Source organism: Pieris brassicae, chromosome 9 (genome assembly GCF_905147105.1).
Source record: "Pieris brassicae chromosome 9, ilPieBrab1.1, whole genome shotgun sequence".
Classification (NCBI taxonomy): domain Eukaryota; kingdom Metazoa; phylum Arthropoda; class Insecta; order Lepidoptera; family Pieridae; genus Pieris; species Pieris brassicae.
In genome coordinates this window covers 8,476,410-8,498,302 of record NC_059673.1, presented here as the reverse complement: position 1 = coordinate 8,498,302, position 21,893 = coordinate 8,476,410, and the positions used below count along the sequence as shown (strand labels likewise).

Here is a 21,893-nt window from a genome sequence, read left to right as displayed (position 1 = left end):
AACGGTGAATGAAATCATCGTGTAGAAACCTGCTTGCCTATTAGATTGACAAATGATCATAAAACACATTCATAAATGAGGCCCAGACCTAAAAATGTATTACCGCCACTGATTTAAAAATTAGATACCGAAATTATTCAATTAAAGGCGGTTTTTCTACAAATAATATTTCTTAAAATATATCGTTTTTAATATGACATAAATTATATCCAAGCTTTATATCAGTTAACAAAGTTAAAGCGTCCAACAACTTGTAAGCCCACTAAAGCACGGTCTGCATGTAGGTTAATGCATTTAATCAGTCAATAATTAATAAAACCCATAATTAGTTTAAGGTTTTTGTGTATAATGTTTTGTACCACATTCTAAAATACTTTCTTATTCTTAGTTCTTGTTTACGTAAACTTTTAACATCGACAATCTGATTGTCTTTTAAACTGAATTTCTTTTGTTTATGAAGATGATACTTCTTAATCGGCGTTGTAAAAAAATTTACCGTCACCTTTTTCGGTTACACGTCCCATATTTTCGTTACGCGCCATCTTTTACTTGTCCCTACCACGGCTGATTTGAAGAGATTCGAAGACATTAATAACAAAAATATATAATAACGATAACAATGATACTAATAATTCTATTACAATTAATGAAACTGTAATAATCTTAGGAGTAATAAGGTAAAATGAAATAATTGTATTATTTGTATTCATGTCTATGATAATAAAAGCAGTTTGTTAAACTTTACCTAATTTAACTTTATTTAACCAATTTCTGTAAAGTTGCATATAGTAGATAATTTTTCGAAAGATAAGGTAATAAAGAAGTTTATCTTCTTACGTGTGTACACTAGTACACACACACATTTTTATTTAATTCATTTTATGAAATTACCTTAGGTACGTGTTTCTACTCAAATGATATATCTTTTATATGTTTATGAATATGGCACGTAGAGCCTAAAGCATCTTTGAGAAAAGTAAAAGCTTTAAATTTTTATAGTTTCAGATGTTATATGATTATTAAATTCTGCAAATATTAATGAGTTCAGTATATAAACAAGAATCTAATTCGACTTTTGCAGTGACGTCGACAGTTTGCGGTTGTTTAGGACCTATACCGTGAGAAAGAATTATTCATAAGTGTTTGGACACATAAGTGGCTGCTCAAAATACTTTGGTACTACATAACAACGAACAAATAATGAGGGATTAATATAATCCTCACTATTAATCGGATTATAACTGGAAATCTCGTATGAAGTGCAGTATAAATTGTCGCATTGTCCGCGATCACATCCAATATAATAGGATTACGTGACATTGTCACAGATTAATTTAATCAGTGACAATGAAAAATAGCCACCCATTCTTAAAATATTATCACAGATTTTTTGCTCGTTCTCTGTCATTTTAAATTATGATTTATTTGGCCTGATTTAAGGCCTGATTTGAGACCTATGGAGAACTCACACTGGAAGAAGGGTAATAAATCCTTTACCACTTCAAGCCTAGGCTTTAGCCTAATCCCAGACCTATGATATTACTGCAATGCTTAGTTTTAATGACGAAATTTATTTTAATAACACTCAAATAGTATTTACAATATTCTTAACCTACATATTATAATAATAATTACCAAACATATTTAAATTCACTTTAGTTTTCTATTTTTAATTATTATTCTTATTTATAATTACACAATACCAATATTAAATTTTGGCTAATTTAAAGATTCACCGATAGCATGGTTCTATTGCCGACGTTTTTAAAGGATCCATCATTTGATATTACAGATTTCGGTGGAAGTATTATATAATTTACCACGAATAAAAAATATAATGGTCTTGATTATTTTTAATACAGTTGTATTCGAATTCTGTCATATTTATTTGAATATGACTTTAGATTTACTGCCGAATCAACGCGTTTTTAAAACCAAACTGCATCTTTTACACTGTGTTTGCGGATGCGACTCTATTACAGTGGATTTTTAGCCGCGGGACGTCATATTAGTAAAGCCTTAAAGCCGCTTGCAATCAGAATATCACATGAAACGGGCTTGTTCAATTATGTCATTTTGCAATTTCAAAATTACTATGGATATGGATGGTTAGTAGTTTCCGGTGATTTTGTTCATTCGCCTCGATTAAATACCAATAGTCATTCTACATAAATCAAGTTTTAGCTGACTTCAAAAAACTCGAAGAGAAGTTCCGATTTGATGTGTAATTGTTTTTTTGTTAACTCGGTCATAGCGTCTTTATGCTATTTGTAAGACACGCCGTTGTATCGCGGTGATTCGATACGAGGTCTATCAAGTATGATTAATTGTCCAAAATTCGAAATATTAGCCTGTTTAATCAATTTAACGATCAAAATGTATGCAGAAGACTAAAATTATGTCACTTGTCTACTCTTTCTTATTATAAACATTTGTTAATTTATTTCCAATACACAAATATACAGCAATTACAATATTCTCAACCTTCATAGTAATAATAGTAATTAAAAATGTAAATCTTTTTAATTTTCTCATATAAAAAATAATTGTACTGAGAAATAAAGTTCTTTAACCATATTATATACACTTACACAAAGCTAATAATTTTATTATAACGTTATACTGTTTGTAAGTAACGTTAAAATGAAAGGTACAAACATCTAGTTCCTTTTTTTTCTACTGTTACATAACTTGTGTAATTGGACATTATATTTATTATTACAATTACTACGGTAAGAATCGAAAACTGTTAAATAAAACAAACTGCAAATCTGAATTAATAGGAGCAATAGTTTTAGTCACGGAAACTAATGTTGCCGGCTTAGCTTACGAAGCCAGGAAATAAAGAACTCGGGCGATTGGGGAATTTCTCGGGAATTATTGTCATAAATGATGGTCCATTGTTCTATGGAGCTAGTTCAAGTATAAATGTGTTTCTTAAAGTGTTCGATCTATTTAGGTGATCAGATATTGTCGTAAGTTACTGATTATTTTCCCCTGTGAATGAAATTTCTATACCGATATATTTTGTTGACTTTTTATTACATAGATGTTTTTGTAAATTATGTATATCAATATATCTTATTTCTCTTGTAAAGTTATAAATATTGTACGGATTTTTGATATGATATAAAATTGTAACAAAATTCCGTTTATACTGTTTTTGAAGTAAAACTTATTTATCACATTTTGCGGTTACGCGTCACATTATTCCGTTACGTGTCACCTTTTTCCGTTACGCGCCATCTTTTTCTTGTCCCTGCCACGGTTGATTCGAAGAGATTCGAAGCCATTAATATGATAGTAATAACTATTACAATTAATGAAATTTTGTAATAATCTTAGTAGTAATAAGGTAAAATGAAATATTTGTATTATTTGTGTTGTCTATGATAATAAACGCCTTATGTTAAACTTTATCTAATTTAATTTTCTTTAACGAATCTCTGTAAAGTTGCATATAGTAAACCATTTTTCGAGAAATACGGTTAATAAAGAAGTTTCACTTGTTACGTGTGTACACTAATACACGCACACATTTTTTACGAAACATCGGGACACCTTTTACTTGAGGAGTGCTCTGAAGAATCGTTTGGTTAAATTTCATTATCGGATGTCGTGACAAAATGCAAATTTCCATCCTTTCTATCTCGACGCCTGGAATTTTACTTTTTAAAGCACTTTCTGCCGCTTTCTTGAACCAGTGGAGGTACTTCCAAACCGATACGACTAAGACGTAAGTTGTGCCTTCAAGAAAAGTGCGTACTATTATAGACACCTGCTAGACCGCGGCCTGGAGTGAAAAGCATAATTTGCCTACTATTCCGTTAAAATCAAAAAAAGATCATAATTTATCCTTAAGCAAAAAATCTTCTTATTAAAAATTAAAATAACAAATAAATCAGTAGTGCTACACAACCTCTTTAGGTCTGAGCCTTAGATTTCGGAATCTGTTAAATGGTCATTTATCAATCGAATAGGCAAGTAGGTGATCGTCTCCTGTGCCGCCACACATGCATTTTTGGGTCTAAGGCAAGCCGGTTTCCACACGATGTTTATTTCAACTTTCAAGTGAATGTTAAATACGCACATAGAAAGAAAGTCCATTGGTGCACAGTTACTAAAAATAACATCTTCATTATGTATATGATTATTGTATTTCTTACGCCTGTGTATTAGTAAATTTGAACTGCACTAATGACAATTACTTTAGGAAAATATCGAATATGATATACAAAATAATATTGATGATAAAGACTGTACTAGCGACGCACTCCAGTTTCTCACCGGTACAAAGATAATGTAGACAAACAGATAACGATTCCTTAACAAGAATTTTATTATCACTACTTATAACAAGTTTTGATTGAGTAGTTTGTCTATACCATACCTACCCATGTAAATAAGTTCCAGAACTATTGATAAAAATTTGATTCTTTTTGGATTACCCATTTACCAAAGAACGAAGATTACAGGGCTATAGATAATAGGAATACAGAAGGCAATTAGGCTAAGCGTGCCACGTTACACGTTCACTGATTTTGCTGATCAGACGTTAAATTTTTGGTTGGTTTAGCTTGTCTTCCATAGAATGATACACTCTACATATCATAATACGCACTATCGATAATGACAACAATTGAGTAATAAAGTACTTTTTAAGTTGCTAAAATTAGAAAAAAAGTCGCTTTATTATCCTAGCCCGCAATAACCTCGACTGTCGGCATCATGCATACGAACTTTCTAAGAAATTCGTTCTTTTGTTTACAAATTGGGATCAACAACGCGTAGACTGTTGTTAACCATGACTAATAAGTAGGAGTCATAGATTATCTATACGTTTTCTTCTCTACATTTAACGACATCTCTCTATAACCTCATAAAATGCACAGTCCCTTTAGAGTTTACACTGTATTAAGTGAAAACTAAATTTAAACATTTTGTTTGTTTAAACATACTAATGTTATACAGAGGAAAAATGTTGAATTCCTGTATACTTGTGTTGTAACGGTTAAATACAATGCAATGAATGCAAAAATTGGTTCACCAGTAGAATGCTAAATTAACAATAGACGTTTTGTTGCGAAGCCAAAACAGGCCCTAAGTTTAAGACGTTTTTTAATGTTTTGTACATGAATATAATATAAAACTTTGATTCTATGAATATAAATCGTGTTATACAATACGACAAAGCTTTAGAAAGCTCAAATAAATCGGGCTAATGTTCGGACAATACCTCAACTTAATGCTCAGTCACGGACCGATATTTAGGCCAGTGTGCTCATTCAGTACATAATATTGTTGATTATGTCACAAATAAATATACTTCAACTTCGCTTTAGGGTACAGACTAGATATTGATACCAAGTTTTCAGTTTGGGGTACTTGATATTGAAGCGACATCTACAATTTCAAAAGGAAAACGAATACATTTACGTCCTAAATCGCGTCGAGGTGTTCCTTAGTACTGACATCGAATTGTGCTGCAAATTCAACATGTTCGCACTCACTGAAGCTTTTGGGCCGGCCAGTCAGTGGTTAGATTGGTGGATGATCCTCTCGATTAGGTTGGAGAAAAAGCACCTCCTCTACAATTATTACTACCGCTAAATACCAAGTAAAATTGGCTGACGCGAGTACTACATATAAACAAAGTTTTGAGTTCTTTTCAGATGTTTGTAAATAAACAGTGATGGCTGTACAACTGTGTTACAAATTATTGTTGCCCAATAATCGAATACAGTAATAACCAATAGATAATTTCCTCAAACATCTGTTTATGATCAATATTGTCTGTGGTACATGGGACTATCTATTAATAAGCAATGTTCTATGGATACAAGAAATCGATTTAATGTAATAAATTCTCGTTAGTATAATTCACGTCAATCGTTCAAGATGATTATTTCCAGAAATTTATTAAATAAAAGGGTCTATTGTTTTAATAACAGACTATGAAAATTGCAACGTGTAACAAATCTACACAGAGTATCCAAGATTCTTTAGAAATTTGATAAATTAGGTGTTTTGTATTAATATACAACTGTCATCGTGACTTTCGTGAAATTACGGCGGAGTGTTAATGGATTTGTATTCTATGGCTAAAATGTTTTTTTTAGCATAACATTGTGTTCGTAAACATAAATTTTAAATACCGCCTTTTACGTAGTCTTTGTTCCGATATTTTATCATTTTTAGATTTATCTGACTTAACTTATTAATATAAAATATTTCTGAAAACTTTTTCCTATATATTTCCTATTTTTTATCATTCTCATAGTCATCTCAATCATGTTTATAAAATTAAGAGGAAGGTAAGCGTTCCTCAACAAGCCACCAAGAGTGGATAGACTCTCGTAACATAGGTCGAAATGTTACATAAGTCAAATAAACATGATTTATAGTATTTAACCACAGGTTCAATCTACCACAAATGTCTACACAATACGGTAGTTTAAGCGGCAATAGAAATATTTCATAATAGAAAATTACCATGATCTCGTATTGGTTGTTTTATTTCAAAAATTATATCTTTGTCGTAGTATACTTGTTACATACTAAATTGTTTTAATATAGAACCAAACACTGCAAACTAATAACTCACTTTCACTTATTACTAATATGCAAGTGTCCCAAATACATTGTTTTAACAAAAGTCACGTACTTCAGTTGAATTAATGCGAAGGCACGGCCATGATGATAAAATATTTTAAACGTAAATCACTGGTGTTCTCTACTTCCTTATTTATACTGAGATTATAATATCTGAGTATGTATAACACTTTAGTGTTTACTGATTTTCGTGTATAAGTTTTTGAGTATATTTTTTGTAAATAAACAAAGAGAAAGCAAACAAACTGGTTCGATAAGAACTGGCATACACTCACACTTCCACTCTTATTAATCTCCAAATGTTTCATTTCACAAGATATTTGTAGGGAGTAGCCATTACACCCGCATTCAACGATACTGACATCTGCTTTAAAGTAGTGTTTCGAACAAGTTTAACTTTCGTAATAATTCATAGAACAGAGAATAGTGCAATAAAACATACCAGTCACTTCCATCTGCAATCCTAAGTTAGGAGTTGTACGTGAAACAATTTACACTAAATATACTTTAATATATAAATATAAATATATAATAAATCATTAAAGTAACAGCGGAACTGTCAATATGCGACTTTTTCGTAAGCGATTGACAATAGATGCCGCAGAGGAACTTTATGGTGGACTTCTACCCCTCTTTTTGAACTATATATGCTTCATCTCTGTTCTCTCTTCTCCTTACCCTTACTTATTTCATGTTGTTTTTTTAGTATTACAGTTTTCATTTTACTATAACGAGGTGGAAAATCTACTGCATTATATAAAATATTGTTTATGTATACTTAACTTATAATAAATTGTTTCATTATTTATTTTTATTTATTTAAATTATTGTAATTAATTCTCAATATTGCTATGCAATACATGTAACTGGGAAGTCACAGGCACAACATCAGGAACCTGTGATACTTGTTTGTTACGTAAATAGTTTGGCAATAAATCAAATTAAAATAATTACTTTTATAATTGGTGTAGTTTAGGTCAGGATTGATTCATGGTCCAGGTACACTGTACATGTACAGGACATGTTTTATGTGTATCTTTTGCGGAATATTCTTCATGTATTTTATAATTCTTGTCTCAGGGTAATCCATTAGCAGAACCGTAACCAATATAACAAACAAACATTTAGAATAAAAAAAATACATGAGAATATTATAATTATCACTACGACCATCTTAACCTAAATTTCAAGGTAAAGGTCTGTTTCCTATTAGATTAAACATCTGTTTATGACATTGGAGTAATCGTTTCTGCGACACTCAACCCCTGAGGTTATGCTTTCAGACCTCACCAAGAATTGTTTTTCTACTACGAGCGCAAACAGTACTTTGGTGAAAGTAACCGAAGTGAAACCGGCTTGTCTTAAATCTAACAATTAATGTGTGAGCCATAGATGTATACAAAAATGAAGATAGGTTTGTAAGGCCTTTGATTATTATTTTGTGGCAACACATACAAAATTATTGTGACCTGGCAAACAGGTTAAATATGTCTCATACGCTAGGGTATAAATTCTCGTTAAACCATAATAACTAGAGTTGTGGAGGAGTACAGATATTTGGCCAATAATACGGATAATGTCCCCGCTATCGGACACTACAGGCTCCCGGGGGAAATTATGAGCGTTGTATCTTGTTGCTATTAGGCACTGCGTAGACAGGCTACGGTGCTCGCACAATTAAATAATTTACGTAGTATTTTTGAACATTCATAACCCATAGCGGTTCAGCAACGTTTATGTATATTTCATTATTTTTTCTAAGGTAAATTTGTTTCCGTATCTAACTCGTAAGCCATCCATCGCACTCTTGTTCAATGACTCATCTGCGTTTTCTACTAAGTCACGGAGACGTATGAATGATATTTATGAAAAACAAAACTTAGTGTAAATGAGATTATGTGAGATAAGTAAGTCAATATGATAGACAGGTTTAGAATAAGTGAGTAAGTCCTGCTTTTAAGAACTTTTAAGCGTAAGAGATATTTTTGCACATCCATTCGTAAAGCTCTAGAAACGATATGTTAATAATTAAAATTGATATAGATATAGCGTCTGTAGCAATGGCTCTTTGTGGTGATCTGTTTTGACAGATGGGAGATAAATTTGCATATATGCCTGCCTTGGTCTCGGTATATCGACTTTTGGCTTTCTATAAACGCAAAACAAAAACGTGGCGTTCGCAACAATAACGTAAGTCGTATCGGAAAAACATCAGTCACGAATAGTTAATAAATATCACGAAACTATATAATAAATAGCAGTCGATTTTTACATCCCAAAGTAAAATAAAAAAATATTTTTAATACACGCATATATTACTCATATTTCATGTTTCTCACCAGTAGCGCGTCTGCGAAGACTCTAACACATTTAATCGTTGAAGGATTCACGCGATTTGGTTCTATCGGTTAGCTAATGATAGTTCCCTGTACAGATTTTAATAAAGATTAAAAAAAAACCTTTAATAAATTAGGGACTTTTAAGTAACCTTTTCAAGCGTGAGTAATTTTTACTTTAAGTATTGGTTTAGAAAGCCAAGTTTAATAAATTACTCATTTTCATACATTAAGTACATACATAATAAATTTCCAAAACTTATCCAGTTTCTAAAGCCGTATCGACTGTTGAGTCGTATCAAAAATGTACGACAGATTTTACTTACAGAAAAAATAGTTTCAAAAGATGATTATAGAATTAGTATTGTCTTAAGAGTTAACATAGCATTTACACATTAAGAAAAAATTGGTACGCGAAGACATTGAAATAAAAAAAACACCCCAATTTCAATAGAGAAGACAGCCTAAAATTATCACCTGGGATCCAATAATATCCAAATTAAAACCGGGGTATCAACTCAGGGGAAATAAATACAAATAACACAACTTTCTCTACAGCTGTGATACTTTTGACATTCAACACCTTTTGTCTTCAGTCACCGTGACCACGCACGCTGTAAAGCACGCGAAACGTCGGAAAATTTTAAATTTAAAATTATGTAAATAATTATAAGTTTATATTAATAATACATAGCTTTAATCCGTTTAAAAATTGTTTTCTTGATTATAGAAATATCAACAATTCCGAAGTGCATAAGACCTGATAAACCAAACCCTCAAGCTTTAACGTAGTGTAATTTTCTAAAGTAACAGGTAATAAAGAAATATCTCGCTGTTATCCACTCAATAATTGCGTTATGGAGGTAATTCAGGGCGCAAATTGTTATTTAAAACTAATAAAAGTCCCCTCATGCAAATGTTAGGTGTTTTGTCACAATTACGTAGTTACAACCCCATTAGGGAGAATAATAAGGGGGCGAATACTTTCAAAGAATCGTATGGCTTCTAATTTGACATGGGAAGGTGATAATGGCGATTATATATTACATTGCTATGACATATTATGATCAGTTGTTGCCACGTAATTGTACTCACCCTGTATAGCCCCCGCCCAGCATAGCCAGAAAAGCGACCATTTTGCAGTGCGGAATCTTTGAAGCCACCGCGGTCTAATCCTACCCCAACCACATCTGAGCGCTCTTTCTTCAGGCGACAACTGTGATGCTGTATCTTCTTCACCCTGATAAAAAAAAACATTTTTATTTTGTACTTTCGGCAGTGATTAATAATGGACTTGAATATTTAAGTTTTGATTGATTCTAAGCAAATTTTTGTACAAGAATCAGTGTATGTATTAAAATGTTGTCTGTGTTTGTTGACGACTGTTCGTCCTTAATTTACAAATATATATAGTAACTAGCTGACTCGGCAAACGTTGTTTTGCCATGAAAATAATTTCTAGAGAATTTCTAGTGTAGAAAAAAAAATGATAGTAGAGTCAAAATTATGGATTGTATTGATGTGTAAATGCCACATGATAAAAAAAATATCCAAAAAATATTTTTTTTTTTTGGGGAGGACATCCCTTATCACTTAGGGGTTTGAAGATAGACAGTAGCCGATTCTCAGACAACTGAATATGCATTTTTTATTTCATAAGAAACGGTCGAGTCGTTTCGGAGGAGTATGGGAATGAACATTGTGACATGATTTATATATACAGGGTGTCCCAAAAGTCGACGTCAAGTCGAAATTTTCTCATAGGTAATTTTTTTTATGGCCGATCTAAGAAATAATGGACTTAGTGTTATACCACTGTAGAATCCTTATTAAATGCGCTAACTTTTAAAGCTACTTGCCAAACTGGAGTAATACACTTTTTTTTTCAGGACGATCAGTTGAAGTAGTGCGAAAATTAATTTTGAAAACTTGGTACGGTATAAAATGACATTTTCCTAAAAGTTGGAGTGATCAGCACAGAGTTTAGGATCATAGGTTACATAAAACACTAGAGAGAAAAAAAATTGGCAAAAAGTAAATATTTGTAACAACAGGAATGAAAAAACTGTCACATGGTGTGCATTTTCTGGAATAACAAAAAAATATCCATAACTTCAAAAATACATGACTTATTTTTTTTTAAATTTTTCTGATAACTGGTGTGGGATTACCTATGAGAAAATTTCGACTTGACGTCGACTTTTGGGACACCCTGTATATACATATTATTTAAATGAAATAATTTTCATAATGTGAAAATTAATATGTTATTTGCATGCCATTAATATGGCTGTTTGTGTGTTTTTTTTTAATAATTAATCAATCTGAAAAAAAACATTTTCTTTATTTTTAATGAACGTCGATAAAATATATTCTAAATATACATATTAGCAGGCTAAAACGAGGAGATATGGCTATACTCTGGACCACTTTTTAACCTGCCTAAAACCAGAGGAGGCTACCAGTTCAGCGTATAATTTTCTAAGTATAATATGAATAAAGTATTATTGAAATAAAAAATAATATAAAAGTATTATACAATTAAACAAATTTACAATTTTCTAATTAAAAATTGAAAGTACCAATGTATTAACATTTAATTAAAATCCAATCATTATAAATGTTCTTAATTATTTTTTTAGTGCACTGTGGAGTAGGGTTTTTAAATATTTATTTTAATAGACTTTTTCGACAAGGCAACCATTTCAAAATACATGGCATGAGTAACTGAAACCTCGACTAGATTCAATTTCATGGGCCACTATAAATAAGACTCTCTGAACATCCTTCTTATATAAAACAAAGTCTCAATTGCGGACTAAACGGAAGTACTTGTAAAATGTGTACTCAATATAATTACGGCGTATGTGGGTGAATTCATATGAGCATTAAATCATGATAAACATAATAAGTTCCGGTCTCTTGTTAATTCGTTTCTTACGAATGGGTCGTGATTTATTGATAACCTACAGTTTATGTCATTTAATATTACTACCATTATCTAATAATATCGCATTAGTGCTTAATAGTTTGTGGGTTTTGACCTGAGATATGTATATATTGCGTTACTCTGTATGTCAAAATGTCTTATTAGGTTTGATATACGGGAGTCGTACTTCAGCGATTTTGACTGTTAGATTTCGAAACGAGTAATACAATACATTTTTAGTTTGTGCTAAGGCTTATATCTGAATCTCACAGTGTTCAAAAATGCCAGTTTCCACTCCATATATACTTTCACCATACAAGCAGTTATTTGAAATACGTAGAAAGGAAAATTCAGCCGGGATTTGAAGTCACGGGCATCAGCTAAGACAATGTACACACTTTATATTTGTTTTATTTATTTTTGAGATATCTGATCGCTTAGAAATTTATAATTAAGGATAGTAAATATTTGTAAATCAAGTCGTTAACACAGAGGTCGGTGCAAGATTGTCAATGGTTTCGGAATGGTAGCAACCAATCATGCAAGTAACAAGTAGTAATGATATTTAACATGATAAGGCTAATTAAACAGTTGAACAAAAGTTAAATATGAATTAAAATTAATAATATTTTAGTTTTTCACGAACGTTGGAGGATATTTTAAATGTAATAATCTTAAAAATGATACGTTAACCTATGGGCAGCTTTAAACCTTATATCTTCTTATAACAATAGGTTATGAATATTTATTCTCTTTTGTTCAAGATTTTTACACAATAAAGGAATTATTAATGTTTCCGTAATTGGCAATGAAAATGTAATATTTTATTTTTCTTGTAAGATCTATTTAAGTTAAAACTTATTGTTACCAATTTTCTTTCCTTTATCGAATTGATTTATAATATTATTTTCTCTTTTTGTGTGAAATGTTATTAATTGTTTGAAAATCTTTCTATATGAAATTTTGTCTAGTTTACAATATTACTTAGTGTTATTTCACTTTTCATAAGAAGATTAAAAATCCTATCATTCATAAATGTTATATTCGTATTTTCGTGTTGATCCAATCAACAAAAAGAGTTCATTCGACGGAAAACAGTAATCGTATGTAATGAACGCAAAACAAAAGACGGTTTTTATTGTCAAACGAAGGCGTGGGCGTATTACCATTTACTATATTAGTATCAAGCTATTCAAGGTTACTCAAACGATTTTGATTAAAAGACTGTTCTCTAATTTGGTATATCCTCATTTAAATCATAAATCGTATTATTACGATTTCTAGGCAAGCATACGTGAACATACGAAATTTACACATATGATTGGAACTCTATAATTTTACTCAATTATTATATCTATTATAACTACTAGAAAAACTCTGCAAGTTGTCTCTATAGTCGTAAGTTTTTTGGTTCACAAGTTTCTTGTTAGGAGCTGCAACCATTATGCTTACTAGGCGGTAATTGTTTGCTGTTTAACTAATTTTTCGTAGTCGTGTATTTGACTCTGAATTTCTAAAATAGTCTAAACGTTTTCATCTACAATTATTATTATTATTAAAGCTTTATTAATTAATCCATACAAGTGGTTAATTTACATTTCTTAATATTAGTATTAGTTGTACTAGTATAAATTAAAAAATAATAATTTACATTTCTTTTTTAGTGGTCTAGTTTTTGTATGGCCCCTTTTAGAGTAAAAACCTCTTTCCATTTCTCTTTGTCTGTCTTGAGCAACATTCATCCAGTTTCATCTACAATACGATCTACGACTTTAAGGTGTACGTCAGCGGTTTAGGCTCTGTTAATGAATCCAGAGTTTTAAATAATACAAAATTTTGCTGCATATAAATGCTTATATCTGGCAGAGATGGCATCTGATTTCTCATATCTTTACTTTCATAGATAAATCTTACGCTTTCGTGTCTCATACAATTTTTTTTGTCTACAAATTCGCACCGCACGTTGTTTTTTCCATATAGTTAAGTTCACACAAAAATTAATCTTCAGCCAAAGTTCAAATACATGTAGCCTTTGGGTTGTATCAACCAACAAACAGTCCTTTTTGTTCTATGATTTAAACTCTTCGTTTATATTAAAAAAAATATTCATGTTAGTTTCAGAGGTTGGCAAGGGTGGATGTAGTTTTCGCGTACAGATCACATGTAGTTATTTACCACAGAATCACGTGTTTTCTTTTGTGTAAACAGTATTAAACGGAATTAGTAATACTTTATGTCTAAGTCGGTGGTCATGACTAAGGGGATCTGAATCTTATATATACTCATATCATAACTATATTATTTATACACAATACACCGGATACCCATTCAATATAAGTAAGGACCATTTAGCTCGTTTATACGTGACACACTCTATACGTTGCCGCTTAAATCAAGATATGATTGTCGATAGGAGTAATTGAATAATCTTACGAACACGTGGGTACTTCACGTACATAAAAGGTCTCGCAGACTTTAGATTTTTTCTTGATTAACTTTTCTATATATTATTTTGTTTAAATATACTACGCATAACGAAGACACTTTGTTAATACATTCTTTATTATTCCTTATACACTAAATATACACAAAATTAGAATTTTATACAGTTTACACCGATAGATAGTCACGGGAACTCCTGAGAAATGTTGAACTGTATAATTGTTGTGTGATTTTATGTAAATTCACTGAAATATAATAGTTGTAGAAGAGGTTGCACAAAATATTACCATATGAACAGTTGATATATGAACGGTCTGAGGACTATGGACAATGAAATCAAGGTCGCAATGCATTTATTGTTAACTTCTTTATAAGTCTGTGATCTGTTATTAGCAAGCCCAAAACTGTATTGCTAAATCTACAGGGCGTCTGATGTCTACAGTACATCAAGAAACCTTACCTTAAATATCGTAGATAGCATTTGCTGAAAGAAGACTATTTTATTTTGTAAATTAAGTACTACTGCATTTAATGATTTTCTAAAAGCTACTGGTTTCGTCTGGGAATCGAACTGACTGAAATGTGAAATAAACATGCGCTCGAACGGTGAAGGAAACATCGTGAGGAAACCGGCTTGTCTTAGACCCAAAAAATCGACGGCGTGTGTCAGGCACAGGAGGCTGATCACTTACTTGCCTATTCGATTTAGAAATGATCATGAAACAGATACAGAAATCGGAGGCTCACACCTAAAAAGCTTGTAGCACCATTTTTTAATTTATTTTTATCAAGATAATGGACCAAAAAATAACAATTCTGGTTGGTTTTTTTTTCACATTTGAGTCGGTTCGGTTCCTGATGAGACAAGTTATTTTCAGAAAATCATTCAATGCAGTAATACTTACATGTCAAAATAAAATAAAGTATTCTTTTAGCAAAGTATTTACGATACATACATACAAGGGCGTAGAACGGGTAAGAAGAACTGGCAAGAAACTTTCTGCCACTCTTTTTAATCGCCAAGTATTGTGTCATACAAATTGTTTGAACTGGAGCAAATCAATCCCAAGGATTAGGATCAGTTAAGTATTCGTCAAATTTATAAAAAGCTTTATTGATTAATTTACGTTTAGCGAGGGCTTTGAATTTATTTAGTGATAATTCTCCTAATCGATTGGGAGTTTGTTGTAAAAACGAATACAATTTCCATATTAGGAGTGGTTGGTGGTTTAGATTAAGGTTGGTGATTTTATAGATTTTTTAATAAGATTATACACTTCTTGCACTTTATTCCGCTCGTTAAAGCACTTCTAATTGTTATTTGTTTATAAATAAATCAAATCCAGTACTTCTGAGTCATAGGTCTTTTGCATTAACAATTGAGCTATAGATTATATTAATTCGTTTTATTAAATGTTGCATTATAAATAAGATATTAAAAATAATAAAGGCTTAAATGAACTTTGACGCGTACAGGTCTTTAACCTTTTAACTCTTAGATCTAGACCTAGGTACCGTTAAGCTGCCTAAAATCTAGATAAGTAGGTTGTACAATTATGCATATTTTGAAGAATTGGCATATTTTGAAGAATTGGCATATTTTGTGTACATATAACGGGAACTTTAACCGATTGACTGAAACTAGAAAAATATGTTGAAACATTATTTCAACTTGAAATTAATCAAATAATCGAAATCTTCTAGCGTTTAAGATACAGGCTAGGCCTAGTTTCAACGCTAGTGCTGTAGAAGTGTATTATGTATAAGGTGAACCAAAATGAATATTGTATCTCAACGTTTCGTTGCCTATTGTATGTTTACAAACTTTAGAATGTAAGTACAAAATGTTTTTTTTTTGAGTCAAATAAAGTAATTATTACTTTTTTTATTATTACAATTAATACTGTGATACTTTACAACCCATAAATAAATTTAAAAGACTCAAAATTGAGTCTACGTAATAATATAATACCAAAATAAATAACGATATTAATATAAATACAATACCATTTTGGCGCAGAAAAAAATTATCACCAAGTTCAAAACATAATCACAAGTTTACGAAAAGTTGACTTCAGAGGGCGGCACTCTCTCGACCAACCCCACGCGACAAACTGAGAATTCTCGTAGCATTCCACTGTATATAAACAAACGAGGACAGGATAGGGGCTCACAGAGACAGGAATTCTTATTTTAAATTTGACATATTTTTAAGTATAAATAAATATTACAGAGTGCGATATCCTTGTTTATGCAAATATTGACAGAGGTGAAGTTGAAATTTTAAATAATGTAATAAGATTCCAAATTCAAATTAGAGGGCCGTGTATTTTCAGGCCAGTAAGAGCAGGTAACTTCCTGTAAATTAATCGTTAAAGTAGGTACTTTACCTACTTTAACGAATAATTTTCCTTTTAAAATGCTGTATTCGTTTGTTATTGCTGTATTTTGCCGTAATAGGTACCTAATTTCAACGATATAACGTTTTGATAAGATAAAATACTGATCCTTTTGTCAATAACATCGTGTAGTTAATCCTTTATTTGTTATAATTTGCGTATTTTCTTAAGTGTTATTTTATATTCTATCAAAGAAGTATGGCCATGGACTGAATATATACCTATCCAGATGTTAAGTTGTCAATTTTAAATATATAGATAAACATTATACTTCGATAGCACTTTGAGTATTAAAAAAGATATATTTATTATAAAAAAAAGTTACATTTATTTTAAAACTGTCTCGGCTTTGTACGGCTGGATGATTTTTTATATAATATTTTGCATATAAATATGTTATTACATTAGAAGTTGAGTAAAATAAATAGGTAATAAACCGTCTTTAATATATATTTATAATACTCAAATCTATATATTATTAATACGAAAAACTGAAGTGTAGTATCCAAAATAATTATAGTTATATTCCCAACAAACATCGCATTTAATAATGATTTTTTTATATCATAGAGAAACCAAAAGAAATATCCCTCTAGATGACAAAATTAGTCTATGCCAGGATACTGCGCACGTGCGGAAACTTGAAGCGCTTTAATTTAATTTCAAGTGAAACTGAATGAGTGCCATATTTTATTTTGGAGGGAAATGAAGAAACGCGGAAACATTTGTTTGCGTCGTTAGTTGACGGTTATTAAAGCGCTTTTACAGTTAAAGGTTTAAAAAAGGTGTTTTATGTACGGTAACTTGAATAATTACAAAACTCACGAAAAGCGAACTGAAAGATCGCAAAATAAACTTTAATAATGTAAAAATGTAGGAAATGTGTCTTTACTTTCAAGACTTTTAAAATTTGTCTTTACCTACGAATACGAAGTGTCAAATAATTCAATAATTAACATAATCATTTATTGGTAGATACAATTTTTGCTCTCCATTCTGAAACTGAAGATGAATGGCCTAAAAGTAAACAAAGAAAAAAAAAGTCCCAATGTACTTCGGGCATTACTACGATTTTTCTTTGTATAAATGCCAATCATATGAATGCTATGTTGGAGATGTTATGAATAAAGCTCAGCTTAATATAGGAAATATAATCTTAAGTTCGCCTCCCGGCGAAAAAGATTTTTTTTAAGGCTGTTCACCTATCAAACGATAACCGGTGTATTTAACGTAATATGGTATTTACATAATTATAACAAGCTCTACGGCTGGTTTTAGTATCAAAAATACTTTTACCTACTTGCCAATGAAGAACGAAAATTTTATATTTCATTTATGTATATATAATAATTATGAAGCTACACGCCCTGAGCAGGATATAACTACATGTTGTATAATTGAAATATATATTTATTTATTTTATTTATTCACAAAATATATACACAATATATAAATACAAATAAATAATACGATAGTATATTTTTACATTAGTGTAAACTCTTTCTGCGAACATAAAAAGATTTCGATTATGTCAGAGTCTGCATTTAGTAGGCGACAACATCTTTATTATCAGAGCTTTGTGATGCCTGTTTCTGGCCCTTGGCAAACAACCCCGTCGCAAATATCACCAGGGCTCAAAGAAATAATGAGTTACCCGATAATGCCCATTTCTTCTGATCGTTGTTCTTAAGTCAATCGTTTGGAAGCCATCATCGACTCCCTCAAAGGCTCTGTTGACGCAGCCAGCTGGCTGGCCACCCTCCAGTGTCATTGTCACCTAAAAATATATTATAATTTATTAAAATGTAATTTTCTTTTTTCATTTATATGCTTAGTCGCCGACGTAATATTAAATGTATTCGAAGACAATACCGACAGTTAAAAAGCTTTAACTCTTCAATTTAAATGAAATAAATATACCCACAATTACAATAAAGACATATATAATTACGTAAAAAAACAATACGTGTTTTTACAAAATTCTGTAACCAACATTATTCCGTACGTTCCGTATGTGCCAGCGATGGTAGTCAAAGGTGTGAAATTTTGGTCGAACTTTTTTCAATGTATTCTTTGGTATAGATAAGTTCCAGTATATAGTAGATTAAATATAAACGTTAATAATATTGCTTAGCTAATAGTGGCATTAAGACGTTAATTATCTTATCGATTAAATAATATGACGTTAAATGTTTTATAATGTGAGATGGCTACATATTTTTGTTTAAATTAAAAAGTAGGTTTCAATTATTGTTCCGCATTAAGCCTGATATTATGGATAATAATCAATCAAATCAAATTACACGGATAATAATAAGAAAAAATACCGTATAACTAACTTTATACAAGATTATGTGAAACGCAGCCTAATAGAGAGCATACAAAAGAAGCCATGCCATGATGCCATGATGATATACAGTTGTCGTTTGACAGACCATATATACTCTTAAGGGAAGAATGAAGGACTTGATTCGCTGTTTGAACAAGGTACATCGAACCAAACCGAGTTGGACACTTTGACAATGAAACTTCAGCGTGCTTCTACTCATTACAAAACTAATTTTATGTCGATTTTCGTTGGTGCTTTTGGCAGATGTGGTTCAAAATCAACAATAATCTAAAACAAATCAATAATAGTTTTTTTTTATTTATATCTGAACAAGTTGATTAAATGAATAATTATGACTAACTATTTTATAACGTTTCGTTGAGAGCGTCATTGATGAGTAAGCTGTAATAAGCGTATAATTCTCAGCTCTAAATCGTGGCAAAAACCCCGAAGGCAACAATATTTTTTATTCGTTGTGCTTTATCATCATTTGCTTGTAACGAAACGGTGCAAGGAACTCGGCATATTGTAACCCAATAATCTAGGACTTGATAAATTACAAAATTTTCATCTTAAAGAAAATAAGACATAATCAAAAATATGTCCCCTGTGTACTGTTTTCCCCAATACGGAAAGTCATTAACAATATAATAAAGTGTAAAGGCTTCGATTCATTCTCCATATGGTTTGTCCTAACAATGACACAAATAACAATAGCTGGGAATCAGGACACTGTAGCATGCGCCCGCGCATACCTGCACGTGCTTTTCTATTTATTTACTGACGTCAACTCACCTGTAATGACGGTATTCGTGGTCATCCAAATTCATTATAAATTTATAAGGTTTTTGGCAATTTTCAATCCAGTGGTATCACTGTACCATTATTATATCCTTACAAATAAATTATTTGATATTTATACGCAATATAACATAATCTGAATAAATATATAAATGAGTTGAAACGACCGTTTTTATATAGTTTGCAATCACTTTTAATATATTTAGTAAGAAAACGTGGAAAATATACTATTTTCTAAACGCCATTATATACTAAGAACTAAGCCTATACTAAACTATAGTTGAAGATTTAATATTGTGTATGGAAAGTATCAAGGCTTACAACATTCCTCAGTCATATCTACGGAGTCTGTTTATTATTTTTTATTATTACATAGGGTAGTAGCTTAAACAAAAGAAAAATCGTAATGACGGCGAGGATTTTTTAAAATCAATAACTAAGCCAAAGACGTCTCCTTATGAAAATGTATAAAACTTGTGTTTTGGAATGAATAAAAAATAAAAAAGGTACCTATTATGAAATAGTATGTATACTATAGCACGTTCAGCCATACATGCCAAAAAATTATTAAGCAAGCATATATGTTTAAACTTGTTAGAGGATTTTTTTCCGGATCTACTGCCCATTTAGTGTCCAGGGACGTTTTTCCAACTCTTATATTTTCTTCTTTAATTGCTTTACAGGTTACCATGTGACCAAAACATAATGGGTTTACTTAAAGAAGTCTTAGTTTAAGACTCGACTCCAAAGTGCAGTCAAATCTCATATTACTAAACTGTGTCGTAAAGCCTTATAAGAAATATACACCGTTTGACCCTTTAAAAATAACAAAGTTGTTTAACCTTGATTCTCAAGATGTAAACACATAGTAGTCACTTTCACATTCAACTGTTTTCTACCTCTAGGATAATGTTCATAATCCACTTGTTCTATGTACATTGATAAGAACCGAGAACTTCAAGGTAGTAGACTCTTTCGCGGTTATATTTATAGCAATTAAATAATATAACGTCATGAAGAAATGACGATAATGGTAGGTGTTTGTCATTTTCTATAATGTTCTTATATATTCGTTCAAAGAAAACAAAATTAATAGTATATTGTATGTATTCCAATATATTTAAAAAAAAATATTTGCGAAGATCACTGAAAGTAATTGTAAATTTTTAAAGAATTAAAGATTTATTTATTTTAGACAGTATTTATTATATATATTCAGTCAATTTCTATAGTACTAAATGCGTGCTTACAACACAACTATAATAACATAAATCTATAGAAAAAAATCACTTAATTTGTGTCTAGGGATTTGCTTTTTTGCTGTAATATTTGTACGGAAATTTGCGTAATTAAACAAAATACTTATCTAATATCATGTAACTATAAGTAACGGAATAACGAACCTGTATTAACTATTACATCCTTTTGTTACACAAATATAACACGCACAGACTTTCCCACAAAACTTATATAAAGTGAATGGCGAAATCGAAATTCGATTTTTACGAACGCGGCGTTCACCTTGCTACCTGGCGCGAAACTGACGGCGCCCGCGCTGATAGTGTTGTTCTATGAATAAATAATTTACATAATTAGATAATAAGCGATATGTTTGTAATCAATTATAAATTAGAATGTTTTAATTATTTGAAATCGATGGATCTCGTGGAACAAATCTTTTATTCTATTTACTGGTGAGATATCTCAATTGTATTGGGACGTATTCGCAATACGTTGATGTGATGGCGATAAATTCTCGAAAGTACGCATATGTCGTTACATATGCAGTAACCAAAAGTAATCAATCCTATGTATAAAACAGGGGGATATCTACGATCTACTGTCAATACTATTAGTAGACAGTAGATGTGGTTTTATGTTTTCGGCATAGTTGGCACAACGCTCATCTAGAAACACGCTGGAGTTTCACCCTTCGTTGATGACATCCCCAGGTGCCACACTGCTCGATGAAAAACTTAGATTCTTAGTTGAAGTTTTATTATATTAGTTATATTATTAGTTTTTAGGGTTTAATATTTAGTTTT

The 21,893-nt window shown here is 31.1% G+C and overlaps 1 protein-coding gene across 2 annotated transcripts in view; it reads right to left on the bottom strand.

Annotated features, from left to right (window-relative positions):
- LOC123714045 (solute carrier organic anion transporter family member 4A1) overlaps window positions 1-21,390 on the bottom strand; it is a 43,697-nt gene extending 22,307 nt beyond the window's left edge. The window contains exons 1-3 of one of the 2 annotated variants that reach the window (XM_045668102.1): window positions 21,252-21,389; window positions 18,373-18,495; window positions 10,044-10,188 (exon numbers count right to left, since the gene is read on the bottom strand). In XM_045668102.1, the coding sequence (XP_045524058.1) occupies window positions 10,044-10,188; window positions 18,373-18,489 (262 nt within the window). In that variant the 5' untranslated portion in view covers window positions 18,490-18,495; window positions 21,252-21,389. Of the gene's footprint in view, window positions 1-10,043; window positions 10,189-18,372; window positions 18,496-21,251 lie in introns of both variants that reach the window. The other variant, XM_045668103.1, reaches the window with a different exon arrangement.
- Window positions 21,391-21,893: the final 503 nt, after the last annotated feature.